The sequence below is a fragment of the Pogoniulus pusillus genome, chromosome Z (genome assembly GCF_015220805.1).
Source record: "Pogoniulus pusillus isolate bPogPus1 chromosome Z, bPogPus1.pri, whole genome shotgun sequence".
Lineage (NCBI taxonomy): Eukaryota > Metazoa > Chordata > Aves > Piciformes > Lybiidae > Pogoniulus > Pogoniulus pusillus.
The window spans coordinates 46,937,464-46,949,828 of NC_087309.1; the positions used below are offsets into that span (position 1 = coordinate 46,937,464).

Below are 12,365 nucleotides of genomic sequence, written 5' to 3' on the forward strand. Positions count from 1 at the left end.
GCAGACACAGAATTTGAAGTAATTAAAAATATTTTTAAAACACTGTTTCTTTCAGCTTAGTTTGTGCAGTAAGTTACACTACGCAGACAGGAGAGAAGATGTACTTCAGAAAGTTCTTCAAATTTCAGGTATTGCACTAAATGTTCTACTCTATTTATATAACCATTTTGAAACATTTGATACTTCAAAAGCACTTTTGCACACTAAAAATCTGTTTGACTTTTTGAAGTGAACTGACAAAACCTGTTGCTTCAAACTTCTAATTACCATACATTTCAGGAATGACAAACATTGCATCATACATTTTTTATTAATTTACTGAGAAAGAAAAAAATACTTCTAAAACCTCCTGGGTTTATGGCACTCAACTTTATTTTTAAACAGAACAAATATTGTTCATTCTGACTTTGACCCATCTCACTTTTGAATTTAGACTGTAAAATTTAAATTTTAACGTGTAGAACCTTTTTTAAATTGGAACATAGCAGTTTGCTTTTTTAAAAGGAAGCTAAGCAAAGAAGTCCATTGAGTTATATCTGACTAATATCCACAGAAATAATTGATAGAGTTAAAAGCTTGGTTACACAGCACACATTTCATACTTGAGACTGGAGTAACTGAGGAAACCAGGAAATTACCATTATCTGTGGACTGTTTCTGTCATGAAAGAGTCTTGTTTAGCTATGTGTTTGATGGATGTTTATAGAGAAGTATGCTGAGACTTGGATAATTATGGTCTTTTTCCCCTAGAATGGGAAGCACTAGGCTATGTGCTTTACAGAATACATTTTTAGGTACTCTTGCAGAGTGTCTGGTGATACAAAAGCATTCAGTGATTGAGACCTGGATATTTTGCAAGTCGCAGGTGATTTCATTTTGTGCTTCTATAGTATTCTACCTAGATGATTCAGAGAAAAGTATTTCAGACTTTTGAAAACAAAATTGCCAAGCTCTACAAAGAACATCCAAGTGCTAGAACTAACAGCCCTTGAAATGGCAGGTATTCATTAGTCAAAGGCATTTCCAAACAGATCAAGGGAAAATAATTCCATACCAATTTTCATTTCACTGTCTTCTGAACACAGAGACTCTGCAATGTTTCTTTATCTTTATTGAAGCTGATTTTCATCTTTTTGTGTTCTGTCTTACTTTCCTTGTGAAACTGTTTCTCTTACAATTTCTCCATTCTTTGTGCCCCAAGAGTTCAGTCCTACTCTTCACTATAGGGTTTCTCCAGGCACTGACATATGCATCTGCAGACTTCTGGTTCTCATCCTCTTTCCCTTCCTTTACCTTGTTCAGGATATTGATTTGTCTCCTTTAGATTTGATGCAGAAACTTATTTGTGTGCATTTTCTAGGGGTCTGCATGCATATTGTACTATCTGTGTTTTTTGACTGAATCCAACACAGGCAGCTTTAATGTCAAAATAGCTAAGGCCAGCTATCTGCCAAATTTGAATGTCTTCCTTCCAAAAACTATGTAGGATCATAGGATTCTGAAGGTCGGAAAAGGCTTCTAAGATTATCGAGTTCAACCGTTAGCTGCCGAGTCCACCACTGAACCATGTCACTAACACAAGCACTTCAACACCATTCTATAAATACTCTCTGATTGATTATGAGAGAAACACTTCCCTCAGCACTTTTTTCGGTGATTTTTAAAAGATGTGATGTAGAGAGACCAGCTAGAAAATCTGAGAACAAACATAAAGAAATGTTACAAACAGCTGAACAATGTCTTTACAATGGGAATTGATGCTGCCACTGATTGAGATGTCACCAGCATAGTATATTTCATAGGTTTCAGATAATAAAAAAGCCCATTTTGTCTTTGACAACTTCTCAACTTTTTCAGTTATGCTTTCTAGGATCTTTTAACCTGAACTGCTGTTACAGTTGTTTTTAAACAGCTTCTTTTTGAATTATTGAATGTAGTTTTATACTGATCAGTAGTGCCTTTTTGTTCCAAAAGTTTCTCTATAGTGAATAACACCATTATATTTATATGGAGAAGGATTGATTCTTTTTAGGGCTTAGATGTTGTTTGGGTTTATAACAAGGCTATGAACTTCACAATGATTATTTTATTTATACTTGAATACCACTTGAAAATTAGTAGAAATAACAGAAAGACTCTGTTTACCAGAAAGAGAAGACAGTAGTATTGAGGGAAATTAATGAAGCCCTATGAGGCAAAATATGAGTGCAGCATCAACTCAAGGTACCACTAAATGTGGTCCAAGCTAGGACAGCAGGTATGGTACAGGGGCAGGTACATCATGGGCAGTGAGCATGGACATCACTGCACATCATTCAAAGCATCACATTCACGTTGGTGCATTTTTCTGCCTCTATGTACAGCATCAGCTCAAGGTACACTAAATGTGGTCCAAGCTAGGACAGCAGATATTGTACAGAGGCAGGTGAAAAGCATGGACACAATGCGCTGTTCTAATGGGAGGTGTCCTTGCCTATGTCAAGGGGTTGGAAGTGGATGATCTCTGAAGTGCCTTCCAACCTATACCATTCTATGATTTTGGAAAAAAACACACTGAACCAACAAACATCTAAACTAAAATTTTGACCTTTATTCTGACTAGACAGAAATAATTATGATTACTTGAGAGATTTTAACATTGTGCCTGTTACTATGCACAAATCTCTGTGAAGGCTACTTTTTAACCTTGAATAATTCAGGGCAAAAAAAATGTGTTCACAACTTGAAACTTTAGGGATCTCTCAGGATGCAGTATGCATATGTCAACCAAAGAAAAGTTTCCCTGTGTAAAAGGAAATAAATGTCTTCATCAAGATAACTTAAATGTGTTTCCTTGAAGTGTAATAGATTATTTCTTTCAGTTACATCAGTGTATATCCATTCCATATTTGAAGTGCTAACTGTAGTGAATTTATGCTCAAAATTCAACCACTTGACAACAACACATTATCACCTTTTATACAATCAAAATATGTTCTCTTGCTGATTTAGTCTCACACAATGAAAATGTTTTGTTAGCTTTTTTGTTTCTTTCAACAGCTTCATTTTCAAGAAGAAAGGGAAGTATAATAATAGTTGATTGCTCAAACTAATCACATGAATAGTTCTCTATTTCATTTATTTTTAGAGAAGCCCTCAGCAACTTTTGCTGCAGAACCCTTGAAGGACTTGTGAATATTACACAGTTCTTGCTCGTTTTTGAAAGCAAGTGCAGACCACTTCAGGATACAAGATGGATGTAATGTTATTTTAAAGACCAAGATCTACTTAGTGCGCTGAGTTTGTCTGGTTTTGTAAAATGCCAGTGCTTAAGTGGAGAAGTATTTGTTTTAAATCTAAGAAAACTGCTTAGTAGCGAATAAATCAAGTTTGCAAATAAGCAGCAGTGAGTATATAATCTGAATTGTGATTCTTCATCTGAGTATAAATAATATATTCCATTAGGTATCTGTTTTGCATAAGATCAGAAGGACAGTATTTTATTAAAAATCCTGGCACTCATTAACAGTTGATGCTGAAGTTCTCTGAGAAACCAGATGTCAATCTCTCTGTTTTCTATTTCATTTAGGTCCTTAAACCGCTAGATGTGAAAACCAAATTCTACAATGCTGAGGTAAGTGAGAGCTGTGTGTGCTAGTTTTGGTGTGCTGTTTATGACTCCACATTAGAATGATTAAGTTAACAAAGCTTCTTAAATACATTTTCTGAGAAAGTTGATCAGTTCGAAAGGAAAAAAAATAGTGATATTATTCAAAAATTGATATACTTCTGATAAAGAAGGGAAAGAGATGATAAGAAGGCAGACTTGTCAGGAAGTTTAATTCACCTGACTGAATTTTGCATATTTTCCACATTCCCATGAATAAAAATACTAGCACTATTTGCTTTTATGTTTAGGCTGATAGATTACTTACTGTAAGGTAGATTAATTGTTCACAAAGCAGATGATAATTTACCAGACCAGAGAAGTTTAACTTTTTCCTATGTAAATATGATCTGCTCTGTTCAGTAGTGTAATTTTCAGATTTGTGTCAATTATACACAGTGCTTCAAAAATAAATGACCTTATAGAGCTTGTATATTTCTTTAGACAGACATCAGTTTTGACTGTTCATGGGACAAATTTAAGTAAAGCTGAATCAGATATTAGGAAATCTTACAAGTTATATACAGCATTCTTTATACTTGTACACATTTTCTTTGGATATTTGTATTACACAGGTTTGTTTAGGATATTAAATTTCACAATATTACATAGAAAGCTAGGACATTTGTTTCCATCATTATGCTTACCTGCTTTGTGATAGTGAGCCAGTAATCAGTAAGTTTGCAGATGACAAGGAGCAGATGTGGATCTGTTGGAGGGTAGAAGAGCCAGACTGGGTGGGTAGGCAGAGGCCAATGGGATGAGATTTAACAAGGCCAAGTGCAGGGTTCTGCACTTTGGCCACAACAACCCCAAGCAGCACTATAGGCTGGGGACTGAGTGGCTGGAGAGCAGCCAGGAGGAAAGGGACCCGGGGGTACTGATAGATAGTAGGCTGAAGATGAGCCAGCAATGTGCCCAGGTGGCCAAGAGAGCCAATGGCATCCTGGCCTGTATCAGGAACAGTGTGGCCAGTAGGACAAGGGAGGTTATTTTTCCCCTGTTCTCAAGCACTGGTCAGGCCACAGACTGACTCCTGTGTCAAGTTCTGGACTCCTCTATTCAAGAGAGATGTTGAGGTGCTGGAACATGTCCAGAGAAGGGCAACAAAGCTGTTGAAAGGCCTAGAACACAAACCCTCTGAGGAGAGGCTGAGGGAGCTGGGGGTGTTCAGCCTAGAGAAGAGGAGGCTCAGGGGTGACTTCATTGCTGTCTACAACTACCTGAAGGGAGGCTGTAACCAGGTGGGGGTTGGTCTCTTCTGCCAGGCAACCAGCAGTAAAACAAGGGGACACAGTCTCAAGTTGTGGTGGGGGAGGTCTAGACTGCATATTAGGAGGAAGTTCTTGACGCAGTTCTTGATACTGTGGTGATACTGTGACACAGAGAGTGACTAGCATTGGAATGGGCTGCCCAGGGAGGTGGTGGAGTCGCTGTCCTTGGGGATGTTGGAGAAAAGCCTGGATGAGGCACTTAGTGCCATGGTCTAGTTGACTGGATAGGGCTGGGGGATAGATTGGACTGGATGATCTTGGAAGTCTCTTCCAACCTGGTTGATTCTATGATTCTATGGTTTTGTGAGGATTTCACTCTTGTGTGAAGGTCAGACATACTTGTGAAGTACTTTGAGAGCTTCCATTATAAGTACTGAAATTTTTTCTGTGACTCCTGAAATGTCATCAGCTATTACCCTGCTGGTCATTTGAAAACACTCATTAGTATTCTTAAATAAGTTTGTTTGAAATGGTTTAAATGATGGAATTAAGTTGGACATGGTTTATATGGCAGTGAATGGAAGATAAAAAAGACCAAAATGTTATTGAGAGAAGAAAATACATGTAATTTTTGCAATTTGAAAAGTAACTTGTTAAACTAAGCAAAAAATATACTGCTCTCCTGTTCGTTCTTAGCTAAGGAGATCTTTGTGCTATGAATCTGCATGTAGAAAAGCAGAGTCTTCAAATCTGTTGTTCTAATTATTTATCTCCACCGTAGTCACACCTGGGGTTGATCATGATCATGCAAGACTATGGCTATAGAGGTGTATTTCTTTCCCTTCTTGACAATATCAGTAAAGAGAAGAGAGGAATAACAGATACAAATTTCTACTCAGCAAATTCCAGGTGCAAAGATCTGTCTTGTTCAGAGTTGTGGAGGAAATTTTTCATACAGGTTTTACCTTTGCTGTGAATGAATGGAATGTAAATTATGAAACATATAGTAGAATCATAGAATCATAGAATCAGCCAGGTTGGAAGAGACCTCCAAGATCATCCAGTCCAACCTATCACCCAGCCCTAGCCAGTCAACTAGACCATGGCACTAAGTGCCTCATCCAGGCTTTTCCTGAACACCTCCAGGGACGGTGCCTCCACCACCCCCCTGGGCAGCCCATTCCAATGGGAAATCACTCTCTCTGTGAAGTAGATGTAACTTATTTACAGGAAGGATGAATCAGGGCTTAGGTTATAACTGATTTAAATATCATAGTACAGAGCATGTTCCTAAAAATATCTTGGTACATGTATCTAGGCCATAGGCTTCAGTGCTGAAGTTGACCGTGTGTGAGATGCGCTAGCAGGGTCAGAACATAAGCCCAGTGCCTTGTAGAACTGGTATTATTCACAAATGGCAATGTACAGAAATGTTTCCTGCTGTGGTTTAAGAACAAAAATAATCCAAAGAAAGTAAGTTATGCCTCTGGGAAGAAATAAACCCTTCATTTTGTGTGTGTATTATATTATTGTTTCATACTGAAAATATGTGGCAGATAAAGAGGAACAGATAATTGTAAATTGAATGTTTCTGTCTCTACTTCCTGTGTATATTTTGTTTTGTGCTGAAACAGTAATGAACACAAATAAAAACCTCTTTAAGCTAAATTTTAGGCACACTTCTGCCATAGATCAAAAATACTGTTTTTTTTACAAAATTGTTTTACTGGCTGGCATTGATAAGGGACTCAATAAACCCATTCCTTTATTAAGCCACCAACTCGCCATGATAAAGATGTATTAGAAGCTTTGCTGCCTAAGCTCTTTGGAGTGGGATTTTTTATTTCATAGAATCAACCAGGTTGGAAGAGACCTCCAAGATCATCCAGTCCAACCTAGCACCCAGCCCTAGCCAGTCAACTAGACCATGGCACTAAGTGCCTCCACCACCTCCCTGGGCAGCCCATTCCAATGCCAATCACTCTCTCTGGGAAGAACTTCCTCCTAACATCCAGCCTGTACTTTCCCTGGCACAACTTGAGACTGTGTCCCCTTGTTCTGTTGCTGGTTGCCTGGCAGAAGAGACCAACCCCCACCTGGCTACAGCCTCCCTTCAGGTAGTTGTAGACAGCAATGAGGTCTGCCCTGAGCCTCCTCTTCTCCAGGCTTGTTTGGTTTACTTTGGTTTGCTTTTTTTTTTTTTTGTCTACCTGTAGAGGTTTTACAAGGCTGCTTTAGAGCCTTTGTTCTTTCTTTTCAGGAACTTATGCAACTCCCATTACCAAAGTATCCATATGATTGATTGAAAAAAGAGAGTTTTTTCCAAGATTTTGGATGATACTAATGGAACAATTATATTTTGCTTAGCAAGCTGATATAATATCATTCATGCTTCATTTCTGAAAATATAGGTGTTGTCACCACAAAATTTTGAAACCTAAGATAAGTCTTTAGTTAGATGTTGCTGGCAAAGCATCAAGACCTTAATCTTGTTTATTATGGAAGACTGCTGTCCTTGGGAGTGGGGGAGGAAAAAAGAAAAAATGTTGTCAGTTATTACTTACCTAAAGGTCTTTAGAGTCTGACTAACCAGTTTAACTGTTACTATTAATATTACAAATCTGCTGTGATATCTATTAATAAAATTTGCCACTAAAATGATAATCCGTAATTTAATTTTTTTCCAAGACAAGCAATGATGCTGAACCTTAATTTTCTTGCTTGTTGCTCTCATATTGCAGTAGCATCCAAATCAAGTTGATCACTGAAATTCATGCATAAAACACATACCCTGTTGCCCTGACCTGCTGCAGTCCTGAGATTGAATTAACCTGCTCTCATCTGTAGAAAGTCTCTGACTCAATTTGGTGTGCTTTGGAAAAGGCTCTGTCCCTGCACATGTGCATAAGAATACAAATGTGCATACACTTAAGAAAACAAAGTTTGTGATTGAAGTTGGGTTTTTACAGTGATAGATAACCAAAAAGGAGATATTTTCTGATTATGCTGTGTCAAATTTTGCTATAAGCTGCACTATTATAGCTTTGCGAGAACACGTTGTCAGGTTATTGTTATTTTGAGACCTTATCAGTACTTCAAGTTATCTGTAACATGGCAAAGACTGTTTTTCCATTTTGCTTACAGCCCATTGCATGGATTTAAGTTCAGGACAAACTTTAATTAAAATGCTCAATTTTTTTTTAATTTATTTCATTCAGCCTGTGCTGCCATGTCTTATGGGTGCCGTAGGCTCTACTTTGGATTGGTTCTGAAGCAAAGCCTAGACAACCATGTAACCATAGTAGATGTAACTCACTAGAAATGTAGTTGTCATCCTTGTTTGCATCCATTTTTATTTGTGTTTCTGTCTTACTAATGCTATCTTGTGTAGATGGTGAAAAAAAAAAATGCAGAATGCATTTTGTTTGAAAGTTAGCCTCCTTTTTCTTTAACATTTAACCTTAATTTCTCTAATGTGTTCTTTTTTTTTTTTTTTATTTTCCCATTAGAGTGACCTCAGTTCTGTGGTAATTTTTATTTATTTATTTATAAATACATAAGCTTTTAAAATTGCTTATCTGTTTCTGTGCTTGTTGACATTCTTTTTAAAAACATAATGGAAAAGCAATGTTTGTTCTGCATATCTTGAACTGATGTTTTCTTATGTTTATAGATGCAGCTAATCATGTAAATGGTTAGCTCTTTCTTTAATACCCATTGTTAAAACTGAAAGTTGATTATTACAGACTCTTGCCTATAAAATACCTTATCAAAATTTGACTTAATTAATTATTTGGAAATGGGAGTCCATCCCTTCTAAACTCTTCCCAATTCTGGCCCATAGAAATGCAGCTTTTGCTACAGCACTGCTTGTGCAAGCTCTGACAGTTTTTGCATCTTATTGGTGGAGACAGTGGGTTTGAGGAGAGAGAGCAGCAGCTGGATGTTCTTCCTTCCTTTTGCTAGCTGAAACTGCACTTTCCCACTTCTAACAGCATGTAGCAGTTGATGAGTTAGTATGATACATCTGCAGTCTGATTTCACTTTACTGTGTGCCTTCTATTAAAACTAACTACATTCTGATGGAGTTTTCAGGGATTGTCTTTTAGAAACCCCCCATGTGATATAGAGCCACACAGAACTGACTTGCTTTTTCATTATGCTGCTTGTTTTTTCTTTTTCCTTTCAAATTAGCTTTTTCTGAATTTCTGCCTATGGTTGCTGCATTGAAAACAACTAAAACTTGGGTAAATGGACACCTTGCACAATGGATTTATGGGATATAAACAGAATCAGTTTAAAGGACAGTAAAGTGATAGTAGTAATTATTAATGAGAGCTGTAGGTTTGGGTTGTTTCCACCTGCTTCTGGAAGTGTGAGATCTGTATGCAACCCATTGAACATGCAGTTTTCGTTACTATATATATATGTTACCTAGTTTGTGTTGAACATGTTTATGAGGCACTGTTCTATATTTCTAACACAATGCTTTTTGAGCCTAAAAGCATTTTGGTTGTTTGTTCCACTTGTGTAGTTTATGAGCAAGACTCCTTTTGTAGAGTGAAGTAATTTACTACTCTGATTAAAAAGAAACTGCAAGCTTCGTTCCACCTTTCCCATGAATACTTAAAAAAACATCTCATAACAAAATACCTAAATGGCTTCAAGCTTATTTTCTGTTCTATAGGATTTAATGTGAAAGGGACCTAATCTAGTCCAACTGTCTGAATCAATGACTTCCTTGCAAATACAGGTTTAGTAAACCTGCCACCCCCATACCCCTTCCCCCCCTTTTGTTTTTCTTTTCAATTGGCACATCTTTGGTGGTGTTTTTCACTTCTCTAGGTGCTCACATCTCTAGCAAACTGACCCTTCTGTAATTACTTCATCCTGAGAGATTTTACAGCTATAAAGTGATCTGGAGTTGCACAGAAGGAGTGAGGCAAAATCACTTCTAGCTTCAATTTTTTTTCAGATTCTGAAGTCTAGCAGTCTGTAGCTTTCATTCCTGTTGGTCCTTGCATACCATCTTCAGGTATTAACTTCATGTGGCAGGTATGAGTTAGAGGATGCTTTCAAGGTAAACCACTAGTTAAATTGTTGGCTGCATATAATATTAATAACCACTGCCATGAAGCAGCTGAGTGAGGCAGAAGGATGGTTTTTGCCTTTGGGTCAGTACATCAATGTTTCACAATAATACAATCTCAGAGCATGTACCTGAACTATTTTACTTCAGTTAAAGAACTCCAGACACTTACTTTAATTTCTTTTTATGCAGCTTGATGCAATAGTAAATTGACAGGGCATGTCATTGTGCACTGCTGTTCCTTACCATTTATGCTAATTTATTTTTTCATTTTTAATAATTTGGATTAAAACTTGAGCTGCTATTCAGTAGATGAAAGTCTTGGGAAGTGGTGATGTGATGCGTTACAAATAAGCAGTACCGAGACCACAGCAAAACTATCCCACATCCATTGTTCAGCAAGATACTTGTTGACTAACACTTTTGCTCCTGTTGTTACTGGGATTAAGGTTTTTTCTTGCATTAATTAATTTGATTTGCAGGCATGTACTAAACACATGACTTCTTTTTAAACAATAGGACTGTCTACTCTTTTCAGTAACACCAGTCACATTTTCATGAACTTGCACTTGTGTTTATTTCAGACAGATGAAGTGTTTTTGGAAGCTCAGATTCAGAATATCACTACGTCTCCAATGTTTATGGAGAAGGTTTCTTTAGAGCCATCTATGATGTACAGTGTTGCAGAACTGAACACAGTTGACACAGCGGGAGAAAGGTATGTTCAAGTTTAGTGTCTTTGACGACAAAACTCTTTGTGTTATGATTTCATGAGGCATACGCGTGACAGTTTCATGAATTGTAATGGAGGGATTGCACTTCTTGGCTTCATTCAATTTCCTGCTATGTTGTTGGAGGTTGGGAGCTGTAGAGTTAAAAGTTCTCTAGAGACTAGAGGAGCCTAGGGGGTGTACACTGGAAAGTAAAATTACCAGCATTGTTATTTAGATGCTGAGATACCACATAATAAATTGCAGTGTAGCAAAGTGGATTTCCACCTCAGTTTTCTCTGACTCAGGAGAATTGGTGGAGGTTGTTGGGTTTTTAGGTTTGGGGGTTTTGTTTTTTCTTTTTTTTTTTTCCCTATCAGTCCTCAATGCTGCATAAATTCTAGAATTTTTTTCAGTTATGAAAATGTGATTTTTTTTTTTTTTGCTGTGAATGAAATACACATAGAGTAAGACTGCTGAGAGATGGGGAAAAAAAGATTGGGTTCTTAATTCTTCTTACAAATAACTGTTTAAATTAAGACACAGTGTTTTTTTGTTTCAGTGAGTCTACTTTTGGCTCAAGGACTTACTTACAACCTATGGATACACGTCAGTACTTATACTGCCTAAAACCAAAGCAAGAATTTGCAGAGAAAGCTGGAGTAATAAAAGGTGTGACAGTGATTGGCAAATTAGACATTGTATGGAAAACTAATCTGGGTGAACGAGGAAGGCTGCAAACTAGCCAGCTTCAAAGAATGGTGAGTTTAACTTAAGCGTCAGTTTAACTCATTCTGAATTAATGTATTTTAATACAAATTTGAGAAAGTTAATGCTTTTTGTCAGTAAACTATGGAAAAAAAACACTATTCTGAGGGACTGTGTCTGAATAAAACCATTACTATGCCTTTTGGTCATGTGAATAGCAATATTTTTTGTTTTCTTGTGGACATGTTTTCTGGTACATAACACGCCTTTTTCACAGCACTGAACAACATAGCTGAATGGATTGTTCACTGATTGCACAATCCAAAATCCAATCCAAAATCAAGTAACCTGTGTAGCAACATACATTGGTTAAAATGGATTTAACTTATTGGATGCCATTTAATTACAAACTGAAAAGCACTGACAAAAGTACTCAATTAAGCATTTGAACTGTTGACACAATATCCTAATTCATAGCTTTGAGTAACACATGTGTATAGAGTACTACTATTTAACTTTCATGTCTAGTTTTGATTGAATATATTATGTTCTGATTGATGTGGAAATTGTTTATGAATTTTAAGTTGATACTACTAGCTGGTTTGTCAGCTCCACAGCCTGCCTACTCTTGTGCCTAAACTTGCATCTTTTCAATTAACAACGTGTGAGACAGAAGTAAAACAGTTTTGACAACTGAATCTCAGTTAAGTTCACAAAGCTTGTAACTGAGTTTCTGCCTCTGTCTCTAATGCTCACACATGTCCTTTAGTAAATGGAGCAATTCTGTAGAGAAGTTCCATTGTCTTAGGAGTAGGCAAGCAAACTTGGATCCTGTAAATTTGCAGCTAGCTCACTAAAATGTCTTTGTTTTCAGTTGAAGTGTTAAGTATCATCAAATTAGATACTGCCCTTTTTTCTGAACTTAGTTACTCTTGTTACTTTGAACTTTGCTGTTTGTTTTTAACTAACAAACTCTCTCATTTTTAATTGACCTTTCT

The 12,365-nt window shown here is 36.9% G+C and overlaps 1 protein-coding gene across 5 annotated transcripts in view; it reads left to right on the plus strand.

Annotated features, from left to right (window-relative positions):
- Window positions 1–12,365, plus strand: part of TRAPPC13 (trafficking protein particle complex subunit 13) — a 36,533-nt gene that overhangs the window by 15,748 nt on the left and 8,420 nt on the right. For 3 of the 5 annotated variants that reach the window (XM_064140184.1, XM_064140183.1, XM_064140187.1), the window contains exons 6-10: window positions 56–128; window positions 3,569–3,613; window positions 8,370–8,387; window positions 10,534–10,667; window positions 11,222–11,420. In XM_064140184.1, the coding sequence (XP_063996254.1) occupies window positions 56–128; window positions 3,569–3,613; window positions 8,370–8,387; window positions 10,534–10,667; window positions 11,222–11,420 (469 nt within the window). The remainder of the gene's footprint in view (window positions 1–55; window positions 129–3,568; window positions 3,614–8,369; window positions 8,388–10,533; window positions 10,668–11,221; window positions 11,421–12,365) is intronic. The other 2 variants (XM_064140186.1, XM_064140185.1) reach the window with 1 other exon arrangement.